This window comes from Oenanthe melanoleuca, chromosome 2 (assembly GCF_029582105.1).
Source record: "Oenanthe melanoleuca isolate GR-GAL-2019-014 chromosome 2, OMel1.0, whole genome shotgun sequence".
NCBI classification, from domain to species: domain Eukaryota; kingdom Metazoa; phylum Chordata; class Aves; order Passeriformes; family Muscicapidae; genus Oenanthe; species Oenanthe melanoleuca.
Genome location: NC_079335.1, coordinates 128,893,535 through 128,914,948, shown reverse-complemented (window position 1 = coordinate 128,914,948; position 21,414 = coordinate 128,893,535). Strand labels below are relative to the sequence as shown.

Below are 21,414 nucleotides of genomic sequence, written 5' to 3'. Positions count from 1 at the left end.
AAGAATAATGATACCATGACATCACTGGGAAAGCTGTGCCAGTGTTTGGTCACCTTCACAGTAAAGTCCCTCCTTAATTCATAATTAACAAAATTATTTTGCTTAAACAAGCAAAAATTTGCCCCTTCCTTTTTTTTCTTCTCCCTATCATTGCTTGAATAATTTCACATTTCTGGGTCATTTTCAATTAAACTTGATTGAACAGAGAAGTTTCACTCATAATAAACTCAGCTCAAGGTTGTAGAAAGAATGATAATATTTAAGAAGGGGCAAGGTGGACAAAAACGTTATGAAACCCATGCAGATATGCACGACAGATCACTTTAAAAGTAGACTTTGGAGAATTGACTATTGAAGAAACCATTAGTAACACATACAGTGTTACTGAACACAATGGCTATTTAAATAAATCAATATGCATCATGTCAGCAAATAAATGCATTCACCTTTAGCTAAATCCTCCTCTTCCTTTTTGGTGGCTACTGTACCAGGATCTTTGGCAACTAGAGCTGGACTTGCTTTTGCCTGTTCAGCAGCCTAGCCAAAAGCAAAAGATGTAAAAATGAATCCAACAAAAAACTGACAGTGTGTTAAGTTCACCATTTTGCTTTGCATTCATCTACTATATAAAAATCTAATGCAATTGAGAGCATTTCACTCCTCAAAGAAAAGTTTTATTAAGGTAGTTTTCATTCTGTTTGCCAAACATTCTATAATTCAAGACTACAAACTAAAATACAGAGCTGAGGATAAAAAGAATGTGACACACTTTGAGAACAACCACAAAAATATAATATACCTGTGAACCAATAGCTGGGAAAGTAACTCCTTGCTCCTTGAGATTTTTTATCATAGCAGATATTAAACTAAGCTGTGGGTCATTCTTGAATTCATCAGTCCATTCCACCATAAGGGCTTTCAGCTTTTCACAAACTTTTGGATGACCCTGCACAGACAGTAGAAACTAGTTAAATAATGTAGAAATCTGATCTTCATTTCAAGTAATTGCATGTTACTGTCAATACAAAACATATAGATATGTTATTTTGTAGTCAAGCTTAGCACTCAGTCTTTATTAGAAAGGAAGAATAATACATCAGATTGTGCTCGTACCAATACAGTATGTGCTAGGCCCAAAATAAAATAAGGCTACATAGAAACCCTGTTTTATCTCCATGTCATCATATTTGTATTTAGCATTTTACTGATATTCTTTAAAGTGAAAATAAGTAGCTTATTTATAAATTAACACACCACACCTCCCCCAAACAGAATACCTATGTTAACTAGTATGAAGTGGCATTCAGCAAGTTCTGAGAGCCACAGCCTTTACAGTAATCTTCTCTCCTTCCCCTCCTCCACCTTTCCAGTCCTCTAAATGTAGGTTCCATTCCATCTACAGATTACCCCAATTCTCTATCTAAATTCACCTATAGGTGAAAATGTATAAATCAATACAATACATTACCTTATTCAACACATTGCTTACTTCACTGGCAAAATCTCTTGAGCAGACTTCTAAATGAAAGATTTTGCCACAGTTTGATACACATGCTCCTAGAAGCTAATGAAAAAAAGATTAAAACTTAGAGATTTTTTTTTTTGCAATGTAACTTTTCAGAAAGAAAATTAGCTGCATTAAAAAGAACCTACTGTTAATGCTTGCATAGCGACGTGCGGATCTTTATGGTTCACTCTCTTCATAATAGAGCGGAGGCAGTCTTTAGGCCTAAAAAAACACAAGATAGTTTAAAAATATGTGATGGAATGAACATTTCCTATTGCACACATGACAATGCTCACAACATTAACAAACAGAAAGACCTCTTGAACACTATAAATTATTCATTATTTAGTTTATATTTTAAAATAACAATATTTAAAAATAAACACCATAAACACTTGTAGCCATTTCTATCTGTAGGATTTGCACTCTCTTAAGTAACAAAACCTCTCAGTAATTTATTTACCTCTTGTACTTCAAGCAAATTACTGTAAATACTCCAGAAACACATAAAATCCCTTACAATTGGAGAATTGGAATTCTCTGTACTCCATGCACCTACTCCTCTACATTTCACATATATATGCAAGAACACTTCCTTAAATACTGATTTACAAAACCCTTTTGCTACTTTTATTTTGAATTACCACCATGTTCCTCAGAGTCACTTTTAATCTACAGAATAACATTTATAAATAAGACATGTAATAAACCAATAATTAAAAAAAAACCTGTTAGACAATCTACATCAAAGTTTCAAAACAATTAAACACAGAATTCAAGTCTTACCTATGAGGTAGACAAAAATAACATGTCAAACAATTTCAACAAAGAATTTGAAAGGGAATTTCAGAGTTTAGCATATTAAAATCTATGTGACTTTCTGATATTTTGTTCAATCTATAAAGTAGTAGAAAGCTGAGCCAGGCTGAGGTAGGAATTATCATGGGCATACAATCATTATCTGTTGAATAACCCTGAAAAGATAGCCCTGGAAGAGGGTAAGTAGAGAGAGAGAAAAACAGAAGGTAAATTTAAACTAAGAGATATAAACACATTTATGGAGTTCACACATTTATAGCATGGTTGTCTTTGGAAGCAAAAGTATTTTTCTGTTGAACTGATATCCAAAAATTAATATGAAACTCAGGTATAAGTTACACCATTGCTTGGCTATACTATATTTGGCAGTGTCTACATTTTACAGAAATGTCCACCTCATATTTAGTGGCACTAATTTTAGAAAGTGCTGTCACACAACACAAGTACATACCATTCAGTGTATATCTTCATATACCAATTATTACAGATGAAGGCCTTAAGGCAAATACTACCTTTTATCTATTAATTATCCAAGACTTTTCGTATGTTCACTTTAATTGAGAAAGAATACAGACTAAAATTGTTAGAAATAACTACTTTCTTTAACTTTAGTTTATGAATATGATTAACAATAATATAAGATTGCAAGCTCAAGAAAGTGCTTGCCTATCATGAAGCCAGTATTTATAAAGGCAGGGTGCAGGATCAAGAGCTTAGCAGTTCAGGAACAGGACCATTAGTCTAAGATTTTTTTTTTTTACAAAGGAATCCAAAGTCTTATTAAAAGTAATAAGAAAGCCTCAAAGTCAAATTATCATCCATGTCTCAAGTACAATCTACTTGCTCATATATTTAACAGAAATGATCAATACTTGAGTGTTAAATATTTTCAAGTACTCAAATGTTTAAAATAAGAAATCTTTTGGTTACATGCAGATAAAGCAAATAATCCATGTGTACCAATCTTTAGCCACACAGAGCAAGAAAAGCTATTCTAGTCAGGCCTGTAATTCTTATTTTTACTTCTAATTAATTCATCATACAATTTAGTGTGTAAATGAGAAACACTATGCAGAAACCAGAGGGAAGCATGCACTCCATGAGTGTAGAATTCTATCTATTTATTAGGCATCTCTCCAAATCATACTATACAAATATTTGGCCACAGCTTCACTCCAATGATACTATAACCAGAATTTCAGAGGCACCACAATGAGCAATAACAAGTAAGTAGGGTGAAAATACGGCAAGATACAATAGAAGCTATATATCATACGTGGCATCATATGGTATCATATACCAATACATACAAAAATATTCACAGTGAATTTCAGGTTTAATTTCAGAAAGTAGAAAAAAATTCTGTTTGTATTTTATTTAACAAGAACACAATTAGCAGCATTTGCAAACTACTCTGCACAAAACATTTCAGATAAGCTCCAGAATTCATTGTTTATTTACAGTCTAAGGTAACTCTGTGGGACTCAGCTTTCTTCCTTGCTCATTCAGAAACAGGTTGACCATAAAGCTTACTGGTCAGCCTGCTAGACATACACTGCAATTACAACGAAAATGCTACTGAGATTGCATAATTTGAGGGGGAACAAATGGAGCACACATTGGAAAACTATCAAATAAGCAGCTTTGCTGTTCTCTCCCTTGCATGAACAGGCTCAAAAACATCCAAAGAAGAAAAAGCTAACCAGAACACTGACTTGCTGAGGCAGTGATTAATCCTTAAGGAATCAAGGCAAAGTTAGGCAAGCAGCAATATGGGCACACCATTTCTCAATGACAATTTTCCAATATCCACCCCCAGTGGGAGTGGAGAGTGCTGCAATGAACATTTCTATTTTCTCAACCTTTGATGTAGTATCTCAGCCACTGACTTAATTTTTTTTCAGCCATCATTTTTTTTAATTAAGCAACTTTTCTGGAAAAAAAACTTTTCTGGATAATTTCAGTGTTGACTGACATGTTTCATGAAATAAACAGTAAACTGTCCCAAAGCCAAATGCAAACACGATTAGAGTTATTAACTGGCTAGCACTGAAATGACGGAAGAAGGGAGGGCATCTTTGCTAAAATATACCATATCTGTCCTTTAATTTTCCCTTTTATTCTGCTTAATGAACCATTCAAATTCAATAATGTTCTTTTATTCTGAGATTATAAAATATGGTTTCAGTTTTGTAAGTATTTTCATTGCAGAAAAGCAACATTATGCAAAAATCTACGCCTTTCCTGAAGTCAGATCTAAAATGCCAGTCAAATATACAATCATAGAATATTCTGAGTTGGAAGGAACCTCCAAAGATCATTGAAGTCCAACTCCTAGCTCTGCAAAGGAGAGTCTCAAGAATCACACCACATGATTAAAGTTTTAAAAATAAACAAGTTTTCAAGAATGCTGTACAAAACCAGGAGACAGAAAGGATAGGCTCTAACGGTAAAACCTTTGTTTTAATCATGTTTCTATGATTAAAATTATTTCTATGATCATGTTGAAAAGGCAACTTACTTGCTGAGGATGCAAACAATGTGATGTGCAACTGCTAAGATGTATGAGTTCCTAAAGGAAATTCAGAGATTAAAAAGTGTGTTGTCTCATCATGAGACAAATTTTAGGTCATCTAAGAACCTGATACGTGAAATGTACAGAAAGAGTAGTATTTCACATAGACTATTGTAAACAAGTCATATTGTTTAAAATATTGACATATTTTCTGTCTCTCCGGTGTTTTCTATAAAAATTCTAATAACTCTAATTTTGACATTCACAAAAAAAAAAAATAAAGCAGTCAAAGAGAGGGATTCAATGGAATTCTAACTTGCTAAAAATCTGTTTAGCTGTTTGGATTAAAGGAAGCAAGATAACACTTTCATCACTTTGTAATTCTTGGTATGGAAAGTATTACCATGTAAAAAAAAACAGTAGCAATTATGTTATGGAACTGTAACTAATATCTTACGAGAAAATACAACACCTTTGTAGCATAACAGGTTTCCATCAAGTAATCTGAATACCAGTAAATCAGCAGATAATGTGCTATACCAGAATGCTATTAATGAATACGTTTTTCTAGGCTGCTGTGGCTTCAGGTGTAAAGCAACACACATCTGGAAAGTTGCAGGATGCAATGGAGCAAAACTGGTTAAAACATTAAAGCCGATGCCTGCATCTTCGTCAGAGGAACTTAAACTATGGGAGAATTGCACACAGCTAAGCACATCTTATTTAAACTTCTTAATGGGAAACATGGTCTTGCTTTACCTTGCTACTGCATGGCATAATCTATCAAAAACAAAGAAAATCCACTCTCAGCAAGTTTTAACAGAATCTGAATTTAAGCAACAAGTCTGGAAGCCTATTACAAGCAGGACAAATATCACAAAGGTTAAAGTCCCACTTTTTTTAATGAAACAATTTTATTAAGAAAAAGATAAAACTATAAACACACAAAAGAAAAAGATCAAAACCAACACAAACAAACCTCACAAATCCTAAAATGAATTAAGCTGCAAATTACCAGAAGAGCTCTAGCTTTGTCTGTACTGCTGTCTCTTGCAGCTACACACATTCGAGGACAGCTCAGGCTATGTTGCTGTAAGACTAAATTCCATCTGTGGAAAGGCTTTCAGCTATTAAATAGAATACTGAAACATTCAATAATATAGTTACTGCTACAAGCATCAACGTGCTCAAAGAATAAAAATGCAGTTTTACATATGAAGACTAATATGAAATACTATTTGCCAGCTGTTATCTTAACTACAGTTATACACAACAGCACAGAATTCTCAATATGCTATGCTATTTTTAAGTACTCCTCCAGAGACCATCTCTAATCCCAAGGAATAAGCTTATTTGCAAACCTGTCCTTTGCAACAAAAGTCCAAGGCGGGACTTGCTGTCTGACAGCTCACACTGTTTCTGGCAGTTTTACAAGCCATTCTCAGAGAAGCCTTTCACAGCATCGCAGCAAAACTCTCTTCTTGAGTCTGTTCCTTACCTGAATTGTTACACTGAATGTTTTGAGAAAGTGTATTTAAAACATTTCCAAGTCCTAATATTACACTAACAGAAAGCACTACAAATACACTGAAATAATGTCGTTAAACTGAATTTTTAGTTGCTAGCTCAAACTATACGTTCTCTTTTCTTGTCCAAAAAGTGAGTTCATGCATAAATTCTATTAAAGAGCTCCGTAAATAGTCAAAAATGGAAAATTTAGCAGCCCATATTAAGATGTGTTTAATTTAGTATTACATCTTCATAACTTACATTTATTAAAGCCCTGATGACAGAGAATGGCTTCTGAAAACAAGGGGAAGAAACACAAAGCCTTGTTGTTTTCTGTGACAAAGACATTGATGGTCTGATGGTGAGAACAATGGAGGGCAGCAGATGCTTTATACCTTGGTTTTAGCAAATTTTTGACATACAGCTGAAGCTCTTGTACTGTCCTTATTACACCGCTGGTGAAATATGTGCTGGATAAAGCTGGGTGGAAAACTGGTCTCCTAGGCTCAAAGAGTTGTCACCTATAGTGCAAATTTCAGCTAGCAGGCAGTGTCCTTCAAGGATTTCTGCTGGGACCAACAGAGCTCTCAGCAACTTACTGACTAGAGCAAGTTGAAGGGGAATAATCAATAATACTGGAGGGCTTGTCTAATGTTCAGAGGGACCAAGACAGGCTGGAGAAATGGGCAGACTGGAATTTCAACAAGAACAAGGGTAAGATATTGCATTTTAAATGAAGACAGGAGCTGACCACATGAAAAGCAGGAAATGATCTGCAGGTCCTATTGGGTGAGAGGTGTCAGCAGCGCAGCCTGGCAGCTGAGACAACCAACCACATCCTGGCTCGAAGTACAAGTCAGCACAACCAACAAGGTCAGGAAAGTGACACTTTCCCTCCATTCTGCACTTGTAAGATTGCACCTAGAGCATTTTGTCCACTTTGGGGCTCCCCTGTGCAAGAAGGCTATTTACACACTGCTCTAAGTCCAAACCTGCCAGGATGGTCAGGGAGAGGCACATACAAGGAAAGATGAGAGACGTGATTTCCGCTTTGAGAAAAACAGACAAAAAATGTGACTTACTGCTTTCAACAACTAATTAATCAGAGTATGCTCAGAGTACAGAAAGACTCTTTCTTAGAGCTGCACAGTCACCAGACAAGATGCAACAGACAAATTGGAACAGAGAAAATTGTAATCAGATTGTAGGATTATTTTTTTATTTCCTTACTTAGTAAGTAGAACTAGTTAAATACTGAAACATGTTGCCCACACTAGTTGTGGAACCTCTGACCTTGGAGGCATTCAAGACTCGACACGGTCCTGAGCAACCTGATCTAATTCGACCTGTTTGAAGCTGGAGGGGTTGGACTCGATGACCTTCCAACTTAGATTATGATTCTGTAAGAAAAATGCCTCATGAAGCCTCCTAGGTTTACAGCGATACTGCTAAAACATATCAGTTTATTTTATCTGCCACACTGGCAAAAAGCTGCCATACACAAGTCCTAATTTTAACAGATCAACCAGATCTCCAAAGGAAGGATTGCAAAATATTTCAGCAGAAAGCCCATTTTCCTTTTACTTGTAAACTATTTAAGTAAAATTCAGCTGTTGCAGAAGTTTATAAAAGATAACAAAAAAATAAATCCTCTCACCTGGGTATGAGACTGAAATAATAGAACTAAAAATGTTTGGGGAGGAAATTTGTAAAGTCACTTACCCTGTGCGTGACTGTCCAACTTTATCACAGATGTCTAAGATGAGGCCCCAGTCCTCTGCAGTGTTCATCTCACTGGTTGCTTTTTCTGATAAATAAAGTATAAGTAAATCAAAATACAAATTTAAAAAAAAAATTAAAATAGTCAAAAAATATGCTGAAGTATTACCTCTTCGTATATTTCTAAATGTATTACAAATCCCTATACTTAATAAAACTTGTATTTTAACAATATTAATATCTAAATATTTTTAGTTTTTTTAATTTTAGATTTTTTTAATATCTAATTATTTTTCATTTTCTAATGTTCACTTGTGACCATTAATTTTAATTAATGAGCACACATATTTTGGGGTTGTTTTACAACATCATAGAAGCACCCAGAACATGACACAAGTAGTATAGTTGTCAACAGATTTTTTTTTCCCATTTGAACTCTGAAGTTTAATAGGATATGAATACCCAAAGCATTGGTCCACTGTTTGCAAAGTCAGATACAGCTGAATTTATCACCTTCCCAGACACTAAACTGCTGCGTCTTGCAATTCCTTTCATGTATTGCATCTCAACAAGAAGGATTTAAAAAAATCATAATCATAAACTTCTATATTCCTATTCTTATTTCTGCTTTGGGTGATATATTTCACTGTTTCTTTTCAGTTATAAAGACTGCTAAACCAAAATTAATCTCAAAGAAGCCATTGTGACTCTTCCTTCCAATTTTTTTTTAATAGGACAAGAGTTCCTGGTGAAGGCTAAAGAAATAGTGAGAGGAGGTAGAGAAGAAATAGATTAAATGTCAGAAGAAAAAATTTAGTCCCTCCCTATTTCTCCCCCAGATAAGCTTAGTTACAGTAAGGATAACAATAAATAAAAGCATTAAAGGAAACTGAGCCTTACACTGCAGCTCAATAGACGATTATCTAAATACTGATAGATCAGATCAGGACTGGAGAGCATAAAGAATGCACACACATTTTAAATTAGTAACCAAACAGTAAGAGAAGGAGCACAGAATAATATGGAAACTTTGTTTCCCATTCCCACTTCATCCAGTATTTACAGTTTAATCCACAAAACACAAAATATGCCTCAGCAATGAGTACCATCCTCCAGGGAATGTCTCAGACTACTTAGTCTTATTAAAAGAACCAAAGATTTCCAATAAAAACTTGTCTGACGGGAAAGATGCATTACCTAGATTAGCACTGGCAAAATTGCAAAGAGAAAGACAAAGCAAAACATCTAATCTCCAAAAATTACAGGGATTATTCATATCAAAGTTGATGGCTTTTCTTATGAATGAGTTTCTATGTCCTACAAATTAATGGAGATTACTGTTAATTAGTTTCTTAATTAAGAACAAAAATGCAGAAAAGCAAAACTCTATGGTTATGTGCTCACAAAGTGTTTCTGGGGAAAAATTCAACATGGACATATATACAACTGAAATTATAACACATCAGTTGTACTCCCTGGTGCAAGGAAAAGAGCAAAAAAAAAGAGTATAGGGAAATCCTAAATAGAAGTTAGTTACAATTCTGTATGTTCTCTCAGATAAAGTAAAAGGGCACTATTTCTTATCTCTAAATCCTATCAGAAAATTTGTTTGATTAGAAAAAGCATTCATAATCAACAGAAATATCAAAAATTATGTGTAGACACCATGCTAACATCTAGCACTAAGATATACCTGCTGATCAACCAACTATTTTATTTTCCTTTCAGTCTGCTCTTGTTTCAAATCATGCTTATGACCAACAATCACAGAAAACTGTGATTTTCAGGTAAGATACTTGAACTCAATGCCTTGCATGAACTATCACAGACCAAGGCAGTCTTCTGCAATTGCAGCCCATGCACACAGCAGCTGCTCTGCTACCAAGGACAGCCTCAACTCTGCAGCACCAAAACTGCTCATTTGAAACACAAGAGCCTGAGTTGCCTACATTGCATTCCTCAAACTGAAAGCAGCTGATAAGCACAGTCCAGAGACACACAGAACAGGTTGCATGGAGGCAGTTTACTTCCAGGACTCCACTGTTTCTGTTCATTGCCAGTTCTCCTGCAGCTGGGCCAGCTCCAAAATGTGCTTGCACAGTTCTCTCCAAAGCCTTAAGTTCCTGCCAGGCTCCAAGCTCACAAAAGGGGCTCACTAACCCAGACTGGTCACTCATGCCTAATGCTGCACTTCAGTTAGCACGTCCTTCAGCAGAGATGAGCAATCCAATGGAACTGAAACCTTGGTCTTTTCCATTGTTCTACATAACAGACAGTTGTCTGTATTTTTGATAACAATAGATCCTTCTTTCCTCATAATGTCAGCAAAGAGAAATGGCAGAGCAATCAGTTATGTCTTCACAAACCAAGGAATAAACTAATGCATGCTTAATGCTTTAATATAACAGCAGAGCATGCTTTATGCTAATTTAAATAATTTGGCAAAAACTACAAATAATACTGTGATTGATGAAATCTCTGATCCACATTATCTAGACTGGTAGCTTTTATTTTAATACTCAATGAGAACATTTTGCAAATTTATCCATGAGTACAATTACAAGTTTTCTGCTATGGCCATGTTCTTTCTTGGCAAATTTAGTCATATAGAAAATTTATTGCCATTTACTTGCAATGCCTCCCCCCAAGGTACTTCCTCCACCAACAAACACTAGTTAGTTTCTTACTAAATTTCAGCCTGAGATCAAGTTTCACTGTATACTTTCATTCTTCTGTAGTAGCAATCATCCAATAAATCAATTAGATAATAAAATTAATGGTAAGACAAAAGACAAAAAATTGTCTCTAGAGTTTTACTTAAATTCTCTTTTAAACAAGGGGAGTTAAAAGTCAAGAACATACTGAGAATTTTAGCAGCATACTGTCTGAGCTGACTGTCCACAAAAAAGGCCACTATCTCTGTCAGAGTATTAGCAAATGACTATTGCCTTTCACCACTCTGAGAACAGGAGCAACAAAGACAAAATTTACAAAATTCCTATGTTGCATCAATGTTTCGTAGACAAAATTATTACTTAAATCTACTTAAGTTAAATTATTTACACTATTATCACTTAAAACCCATGAATATTCTCTTCTAATACGAGGCACACATTCACAGGAAAAAAACCAGTTTATATGCATTTGGTAGTTGCCTACCCTGCCTAACAGCTGGCACTCCCCCAGCCTTCAGGTACAGTTGATATGTCAATGGCAGACTCTGTCTTAGTTCTGGAATGGACTCTTAGAGTGTTTAAAGTCTTAGGACAGGTTAGCACAGCACACAGAAAATAACCTAAAGAATAAATGTTCTTCATCTTCTATCCCTGACTGAAAATAATTCCACCATAACAGAATTAATGTTCAGTTCATATCCTATCCCTCCACCTCATGACTGCTTCAAAATCCTACTCAACTTAGTGAATGCCAAGCCAGGATCAGATAACATTTCAAACTTTACAAAAACAACTTTAAAAGAAAGTACTGCCTCCTTCATGAAATCAGTATACTTCAAAGCTTATTAATGCTATTCCAAACACAAAGGAAAGAGAACTATATCACAGCTGTCTTCCATGAAGCTGCACCACTCAAATTCAAGCATTGTTTTCTGAGCACAAGCAAGACCTACAATTAAACATAGTAATTTTAAGCAGCGCAAGACTGTACAATCCTACATTGCATCAGGTTAATTTGTAGCAATTAATAGTTATTATTAATCCTAATTAGTATTAATGGTAGTTAGCAAGACAGTAGTTATAATTTTTTAACTGTATTTTTTCCTTGGTTTTCCTTTTTTTTCATGTCTTTACTGCTCACCTATATTTTTTCAGGAGTTATTTAATATTCTTTTTTTACCAGTAATTCCATAAAGACAGACACACATATCTATCAGAGCCATAATTTCAGAGGAAAACAATACTTGGATCTATGGGTTCTTTGGTCAAAAACAACAATGATGGGGCACAATATAAGAATACCTTTCTAAATTATTTCAACAATTTATTTAGTTCCTAAAACAAACACAAAAGAGACAAAACCAATACATTATTTTCTAACCACTTTGCAAGGCACACAGCTTGGAATCACTAGGCCTCTCTCCTTATACTTCTGCATTGAGAACACTAGCCATATTGGGCCAGACCAATTCCATCTTGCCCAGCATTCAGCCTCTAAAACATATATTATACCTAAAACAGACACATAGGAAAACAGGAAAGAGAACAAGGTAAGCATTAGTCGTACTTCCCTACCAACACACCTTCCAGTGACCAACAATTTGCAGCTCTGTAACTCCTGAGTCAGAATTGGTGCTTCAGCCACACAAACATTGTCATAAATCACACATAGAACAAATAAAGTGTTCTGAAGCAAAATGCACCTCCTATGACAGAAACTCAGCTGTGATTGTATCTTTAGCTTATTAATTTCTAGATTATAATGTCCTTCAAATAATGCACCTAGAAACTGAAATCATTCTTCCAAACATATGTCGTATCTTTTTTGAAGCAAACCTCTGAATAAAATCTATAGGCACTGAATAGCACCCGGCTTCTAAGGAAAACGTCATTCCTCATTACAAATGCCACAGGACTCCCACTGAAATCCTGTAGCTAAAAGCCTGAAGACAGCATTACACCTACTGAATGAGAAGCCAGGCCAAAAAAGATCTAAATATATGAGTTTAATTACTTATACTTCGGTTGAAAGTACACAGGTTCTTGCACGGGCTCTTTTGGGATACCTAAATCAAACTGCCTCTCCTTGTCTTGTAAAGTTCATTAAGTGTATTGAGGGCCCCATTTCCCTTTAATTTACACAAACCTGAATTGGAGAATTGATAAAATTCTACTTGCTCCTCTGGTTTTGTGCATTATTTATAAATTATAAGCAAAGCAAAAATATTTGCACTGTGATTCTATTTGAAGTTCCCTATTACATACAAAACACAATTGCAGTTGATTATTTTAGGACAGAAGAATAAAAAAAAAAACCCTTTTTCTCAGAAGAAAAATAAAAAATTCCTAAAATTCATGCCTGTCCTAAAAGAAATTTATCATGAGATTTACAAAGTACTATTAGACAGAAGAAAGGTAGCTCATAGTGAAAAAAATTCCATTGCCAGATTTAGTGGTTGATGCTTTAGGTGCTGGTAAAAGGAATAAATATTGCTGCAGATTTTGCATGGAAACGTGTGCTTGTCACTTGATGTCTCTGTCTTAGTTCTGCATCATAATAGCATTTTACTGCCTTATTAGAAATGTGCAAGAGTAAATACTCTCATCACTGTTCAGATATTGCAATGAACCACATGATGCATTTATTAGGGGCAGAAAACTTAGTGACTCTCCACTGCTAACATCATTTTCAGATGGAGATCTTGGCAAGCTTGAGCTTCCCAAGCTTTAGTTTTTACTGAAGTTTATTTGGAAAGAAAAACCAGTCTCAGAACTGAGCTATTTTTCCACAATGAAGTCTTAGTAGAATTTCAAGAAATAACAAATCTACATCAAAACACCCTCTAAATCCAACACTTAAAACGTACATTATTTGGAGCAGTTAAAACAAGTATCAGTAAAAAGCGTCAGAAAATTTTACCAATCTAAGTTTTTTAACCATCCTACTTATTATTTGGTCTTACTCTATTCATGGATGTAACATCATTTTCACAGTTGGACATCATTAAAATGAAATACTGAAGTTGTAACTTCACTTACAAAGAGAAGAACGGCTACAGGAAGTCTTCAAAATAATAGCTAAAGAAAAGTCTTTAACTCACAGACTCATATTGCAACCACTTTCTAGCATGATAAAAAATTCCTTAAAAATCTGTTATATCATCGTAATTAACAGATTTAATGAAAAATTGAAGACTCCTCTAAGTCTTCTCTTCTGTTCAAAGTTTTGTTTTCTTCACAAGGCTAAATAAATAATTTCCCCTTCTCTATGAAATTACAAACACTAAAATTCTAAAACAATATAGTTTAAATAGCCCTTGAAGACTGAAAGTGACTGCAATTTATTTCTTTATTTTGCAGGCACTTGCTGATAAATTTGGATTACATACCATTCCACATCACTGAAGTTAAATGCAATTAAATTTTGTTCTTTTTGCCAGACAAATAAAAAGAACAAGTACATTTGTTGGTCCATTCTACAAAAAACACCACTTGAATATTAACCACTTTGCATTTCACTAACATGCTCAGAACTGCACAAGAAGAATACATCCAACCAGATTCCATTTAGACAAGACTGAAAATAACCCCTAACAGTCAATGACACCGTGGAGAGAAACTTGAATTCCATGTACCATTAACTTTGATAAAGCTATTAACCAACTTCTGCAGTTAAATTGTACATTCACAGTGTTCCCAAGTTCTTCTGGGGGCAATTGTAGAAAGTGTCCTATGAAAGCACTGAAGCTGGATCCAAGGCAAAGCAAGCAGCAGTGACTGAGGCCACCTCAACTCATTTCTTCAGAAAACCATGTAGGATGTCACCATGCATGCGGTGTATGAAAATGAACAAAATGAACATCACTCAGCTCAATGAACTGAGAAGAATGAAGACAAAAGGATTCACAACCTGGTTAGAAAAGGCTGAAATCATAAGAGAAGCTGAGCAAAAAGAATTTAGATATCTCATGCAAACCCCAACAAATGCACAGAACTCAAACTACCTTTCACCCAGAAATATTACAACATAACAGGAAGGTGAGCATTAGAGACACATGAGAAGGATGAATAGTCTGTAAACAAGGTGTATCACAGGCATGTCATATGAACAAATGATGCCAGGATTTATTTGCAGAAGCCCACAAGCCAAGCCACAGTACAAGAAGCATTTCAGAAGGATGATCAGCAAGAAATTGAATTTTCAACATCAAGTATGCAGTGTTATTTTTATCAGTTAGAGGAACAGATTTTACATGTTGAAAATCTACTTTGATTCTTCTATATTCGTTATTATAATGCACACTGTCACAGCTGAAAGGAGAAGCACTTAAGTGACAGTTTTTCCCTGGGAGGAAAGAAAAAGAATTACCAGAAAAGTAGTCTTGGACTATGGAATATACTATGTTGGCTTCAAAGTGCCCAGCTGAACAGGGAGCCTGCTAATTGATAGTGGAAAAGATTTCTTTTGTTGGCTGATATACTGAAGGGGTATTCCACTTAGTCATTTTTCACTAAGAAACTATCACCAAAGGTATCTTCAAGTAAGAAGTTCTTGTTTTTCATATTTATAAATTACTGAAAAGGGGAGTGGCTATTGCTCCTTTTCCACACATTTTCTACTTGGTCTCCCTGTCCCTTTTAAAAAGGACATTTAAAACAAAGCTGAGAAAAACAGTAGGCCAGCTCAGGCAAAAAAAGTGCCAGTCTCATGACAAGCTGAACCAATCCTTGGAATTCATCTTTCTTTGCAGCCAGTTGTTCACTCACAGTCTGCAGTCTCTGTAATGATCTGGGATCAAGAAACTCATCTGTGACAATTTTCCCTTCTTTTGGCAAACCTGGTCCAACACAAAAAGTCCAGCTCAGAGAGATATGTAAATCAGATGTTTTGAAAATGTTGGCTTGGCAATGGGATAAATCTAAAGAACAATGAGTTTAAACAGCAATAGGATTTTATTTCAAGAAATTGCACCATGGGAATTATGTCCTTATGTTCTAATAGCATCAATCTATAGGCTGATCATATGTAATTCAAGCATATTAATTATTTGAAGAGTCGATAGCATAAAATTATCAACAATTGCTAGAGTTATTAAACATGAGGAAAATGACTGCAAGTCACATCAAGTTCCACTACCTTACTAAACCACCTTCTTAATTTCCTACTACTGTAAAAAACAAGCCTGAATTTCTTCCAATCCTGTCTCAAACCATCACAGTAAGAACCAGAGTAGCATCCAGAGAAAATGCAAATACCTTCATCCTTTACTGGGTGTAACGAAAAAAGAAAACCAATTCAAACCTCCCTGTTTTTTAAACACCTTTTCTTAATATCGTGTGATTTTTATGACAACTTATACCAGAACCCAAGTTACAGATTTTATTCTTGAGATAATATCTAAATGACACTTGAGAACTGCTTTAGCAGCAAGTTCTTCATCAAACCTAGCCTCAGCACAACTACATTACTAATTAGCCTGTCATGACAGATTAGTAGATAGTCTTTAAGTTCTTAAAGCAAATTTCACCATTATTTTACCTGAGTCAAACTTACAGAAAAATATACATTTCTCAAGAACAACTCCCTGGGAATAATTTTATGATAAAGATTGAGAAACACAGCAGAAACAGACAACCCATGAACCTAATAAGAACACTTTTAATTCTAACCTCTTAAATGGAGAATGAGAGTTTCTTAATTATACTCTCAATAGGTCCAGTGACTTGAAGGTTTTTTTCCTTTTTTAAAATTCCATTATTATGTTTCTTACTTGGGCACATCATCAAAGGTTCCCCAACTTGATTGTGAAAACTTGTGTCACCATTGATTAGCATCCCTTCCTGTTGAAATATTCCTAAATATGGTAAAAAGAAACTTCAGCAAATGAAAAGTATTTGGGTTTCATCCAGAGATTTGGACTCTTGAGGATGACAACCTCCTCAAATCTCTGGGCATTCTTTAATATTCCTAATTTAATAACAGTCTTAAAAAACATTCTTTAGCCAACTACACCTAAAAAAACCAGGTGTACAAAGTTGACATTAAATGATAAGCTACTATGGATGACCAGGTTCCACTGCAGCAGCATTCTAGCAGGAGTAGCCAAATGCTGCTAACTGCCCAGACGAACTGAAAAATTTGTCCTGAATGTAAGACATACTTACGCTCCTCAAAATGATAGAAAACAATTTAATTCCAGGTAGGTTCTCTGCAATCCATTATCCTAAATGGTTCCAAAATAATTTCCAACTACTCCAGAGTACTGATCAGCTGTTCAACAGACAAGAATGCACAGCTATTACAACTACTATGAACTACACCAATGTTCAAATTCATATGAAATTAAGAATAGCTGTTGACTGCCTTTCTCCTTCATCTGATTTTAAAAAGAAAGCTTTCTTGCTGGATAAGAACAAAAGAACAGCATTCAACTATCACTCAGAGAAAAAATAGCACTGTGGCTTGACAACTTTTGGAAGTTTCCTGAGAACATGAGAGCTTACTCTATAGCTGATGCTATCTTATGAAGCCTGCCAAAAAATTCATCCAGATAATAGCACATTCCCAAGGGGCCCCAGAGAAGAAGAGCCCAGGGACGCTTTCCGGGAGACTTCATCATTCCCATCTCCCTGGCACAAATCCAGTTAAATGATGGATAAAGGCAGCAGGCTCCTGAAAGTAGGCTGTCACCTAATGCTGCTCCTTCAGTCTCCCTCAGGACACCATGAAAGGGGCCAAGAGAAAGAGGCTGTTTACCAGTGAAAATGAGCCCATTGCCCACTATCTGCTTTTCCAAGAACAATTTGGTACTGAGCAGTTATTTCTATCTCCTCATACAGCTTACAGAATAACACTTTTGAACGTTATTTACTGGTGATCACATTAGGCAAGCACAGTAGGTAAGGCATTGGCATCCTCTGCACCTAGAAAAGAGAAAATGAGCCACTGAAGTTACTGCTGGCTGCTACTGCCCTGCCTTGAGACTCGCAGTGCTGAGGAGCACGTCCAGTGAACTGAGCTCTAGAGAGATCCCTTCAAGCAGTCTGAGCTTCCTTGCCAGCCTAGGAAGCAAAAAAAGTGAACCCTTGCCAGAACCTGAGCCTATCACTTTTTAATCTTATTAGTTCAAATCATTCTCTAATAGTCCATGGAAAACTGGCAAGCAGTACAATCTCTTCCTCACTTTCAGCTGTCAAATTACACTAGAAGACAGCAGAACAACTAAGAAGAATTATTTATTACTTTCCAAAATAAGTCAGTCAAGTTTGCTACCAACAAAATCATTAATTGAAGAGCAGTCTTCATCTTAAAAGTGTTCACAGCGCAAAATGAGAAGACTGAACTCTGTCTCACTTTAATGCAACAGACTAAGAATTTCTGATAACATACTTACAGAATTTATGTCTCAGTACTTTGTTTATGCATTAATCCTTTCTCCTGAAAAGATAACACACTTTTCAAAGGGTTTTGACTTGGTCTTTGAAAAGCTGGAAGAATTAAATTGTAGCCTAAAGTTTGATGAACATTAAGAAACAATGTATCTGCAGTTGAAACTTACAGCTAGTCTTGCCATTAAAGAAATCAGTTTCAAGAGACTTATACAATGTTACACTGCTGAAAGAAAACCGTGGGGAATGGGTGTACTTATCCACCTGTGAGAAAAAGTCCCTTTATATTATGGGACACCCCAGACAAAGCTTTTATGGCTCAAAGTAAGAGATGTCTGCAGCAGGACAAAAACAAACCATATTACACAGTCTCACATAAGACACACAAAACTAATTATTAACTGTCTATATGTTATGTTTATCTTCAGTTTCAACACATCAGCATTAAACACAATTTTTATCAAGTAAAAGCCAATAGTTCCTCTCTATTTAGTCTGGCCTTAGAACAAGCAAGGTGGGGATAACACCTGAGCTCAGCACAAGTTTTACTTGAAAGGAAAAGAGAAAGCTCCCACAGGAATCCCTTTAAAGAACTAAACACAAAACGCTTTAACGATTTTCTCATGCCTGTCTGAGAAGCAACTGTAGATGGTGTTTTTTCCTGTTCGTCATTTCAAAAACACTCCAGCGCGGACCTTTCTCACTAGTTGTTTTGCCGTGCTTCAGCGTTACCCGCGCTGAGCAGGCCGGCTCGTCCCCCGAGCATCCCCGCGGCCCGCAAGGCCGGGAGGGCCCGGGGGCCCGGCCGCTGTCCCCGGCCCGGCCCGGCCGCTCCCGCACCGCGACCGCCGCCGCGCCAGGCGCCGGCAGCGCAGGGCCGGCCAGCGGGCCGGCTGCCCAGGGGGATGGAGCGGGAGCGGCTCGGAGGGCCGCGGGGTACCTCGGGGACAGGCCGGGCCGCGGGAGCCACTCACCCACATCCTGGTCGAAGGGGTTGGTGGCGAAAAGCGGCATGGCGGGGCGGGGGGCGCGGGGCGGCCGCCCCTCCCGGCAGCGCGGCGGCGAGACACAGAGCAGCCCTCAGCGGCGGCAGCGGCGGCGGCTCCTCCTCCGGCCCGGGCAGCTCCGCCGCCGCCTCCGCCCCGGCCGGCGCCGCCTCCCGCGCGGCACGCCGGGAACCGGGGCCGGGCCCAGCGCTGCCCGCCTGCCCTGCCCGGGGCCCGGCGGACACGGCCGGCCCGGCCCGCCGCAGCACCCCAGACCGGCCACCCCAGGCGGAGCTTTGTGTTATCAGCTACATGGAGTCCTTTCGGCCCCCTGCTCGGGAGGCGAGACGGTTTTGTGCCCAGAGACGTTTGCTTTCTGTGGAAGATTTTTGGAGCTTCCCTGTGCGTTGGGCTGACTGAGTATTTTCATTGGTATTGCCGTGGTGCTTGTGACATGGGTCAGCCTGACGGCCAAGTGCAGGCCTGTGGTTATGCCAGCTCATACTCAGAGCAGCTCTCCGCGGTCACATCCCGTGGATTCTGGTCACAGGGCCTGGAATACGCCGTGACCTCTGCTCGCCTATCTTGCTGCTCCACTTTGTAAGCCTGAGTTACTGACTACAGTGGGGTGTGTCCCTCGTTGACAGTATGACTCGCAGGATAAAGCACCTTCTGCCTATTCCTGCTTTCACATAAAACTCAGGTCATTATCCTTAAGGCCTTTTAGTTCGGTTCAATTACTCTGTACCAGCTGGATTGCAAATTAAGTAAAACTAGGCTCGTGTATACACTTGGGGAAAGAGTCAGACACAGAGCAATAAGGGCATATCACAGGCGTGTGAACAAGAAATGGAAAAGGTACTGTGACTGTTTGCAGGGCAGAAACACTAGATGCAATCAATAGCACTAACCATGCTCAATAATGAATGTGATTGCGTGCATCAGGCAGACTTCTGACACATCAAATGAAAACTGCACACCGAGCCTCTTCCAACAAGGATTTACAGTCACTAGGAACTTTGTTATTTTACTAAGGTTTTTCTCCCAGAGCTCTAGTTCTGCTTTTTTTACCTATCCATAGCAGATGTTTTCAGCAGCTAATGTAGGTCAGCATTGATCTACTGTGTAGAACTGACTACTTGTAAGGAATTGCATGTTTTCTCTGGATTCTATCTCAATTCAACAACCAGATATTCTCAGAGGATGCTTTACCTCCTCCCCATTCGTCATCCCCCATTATGTTCAAAAAAGACATATGGTAGATATTCTCTAAACCTGTTTTATCCCCTCCTTTCTCATCCCTTCCTTCTGATGGGTTCAAAACTAATTATAGGAATCCTTTCAAAACAAGCAGAGTTTTTATTCAGTAGTCCTGCAGGAAGAGCTAACAGAACACTTGAGAAGAACTGGGGTTTTAGATTGCCTTCAGCCTAAAAGCATTCCAGCCCAACTTTCCTCCCCAATACCCTATTCAACCTTTTGAAAAAAGGCAGTCTATACCATAAGTATCTTAAGGCTCTGTAATCATGGCTCATATTTTGATTCTTGGACACAGTGTAAAGTCCTTCCAAAACTCCATATTATATTGTGTCTACCTCTTTTCCCTGTCTCATGGCTCTAGCATTTTTCCGTGGCTCAGAAATGTGTGGTAGTTAGAGCACTCTCCCAGGAAGTGTGAGGTTTGCCCTCTCAGACACAAATGGCTATAAAAACCAACTTTTCCACCTTCTGTGTGAGTAGTATAATGAATATGCTATTAAAAACAGGTGTGTTAATCTATATGCTATTAATAAATAGGTGTGAACTACATCTTTACTGGATGTAGTTCAAAATACTTGTATTATTTCCTACTGCTGCCTAAGTTAGCTATCTAAAAGTAAGGCGTCTAGTTCAAAGGTACAGTCTCAAATTGCATCTAATTTTGGGGTATCTACAGCTGAAAGAGAATGTAGCAACACTGCCCCGTGCCCACAGCTATGTGCTGCAACCACATTTCTTGTATTAGATTTGGAATTTGATCCATTTCATTTGTGGCTGCACAACCAGCTGATCCAGCTGAAAACTACCTCACTGTAGAGAAGTTCTCTGTTGGATCATGTCACACCTCTGACTCACCTTGGAATTAGATCAGGCATGTGCAGAGGTGGGAAGGCATGGCTGGGGACAGTACTTCAACGGTCTGGGTCAGGAAAAACAGGCATGTCCAGAGGATTATTCATCTGTTCTATTTTGGACCTCATTCTGAGGATGGCCTCTGCAGCAGTGACTCTGTTGATTTCACAGATAAGCCTATCT

At 37.4% G+C, this 21,414-nt stretch overlaps 1 protein-coding gene across 2 annotated transcripts in view; it reads right to left on the bottom strand.

Annotated features, from left to right (window-relative positions):
* The window catches only part of STAM (signal transducing adaptor molecule), a 31,604-nt gene extending 12,323 nt beyond the window's left edge, over window positions 1-19,281 (bottom strand). The window contains exons 1-6 of one of the 2 annotated variants that reach the window (XM_056486160.1): window positions 19,108-19,281; window positions 8,073-8,157; window positions 1,654-1,729; window positions 1,469-1,564; window positions 800-946; window positions 447-537 (exon numbers count right to left, since the gene is read on the bottom strand). In XM_056486160.1, the coding sequence (XP_056342135.1) occupies window positions 447-537; window positions 800-946; window positions 1,469-1,564; window positions 1,654-1,729; window positions 8,073-8,157; window positions 19,108-19,147 (535 nt within the window). In that variant the 5' untranslated portion in view covers window positions 19,148-19,281. Of the gene's footprint in view, window positions 1-446; window positions 538-799; window positions 947-1,468; window positions 1,565-1,653; window positions 1,730-8,072; window positions 8,158-16,414; window positions 16,498-19,107 lie in introns of those variants that run through there. The other variant, XM_056486161.1, reaches the window with a different exon arrangement.
* Between the last annotated feature and the right edge of the window lie 2,133 nt (window positions 19,282-21,414).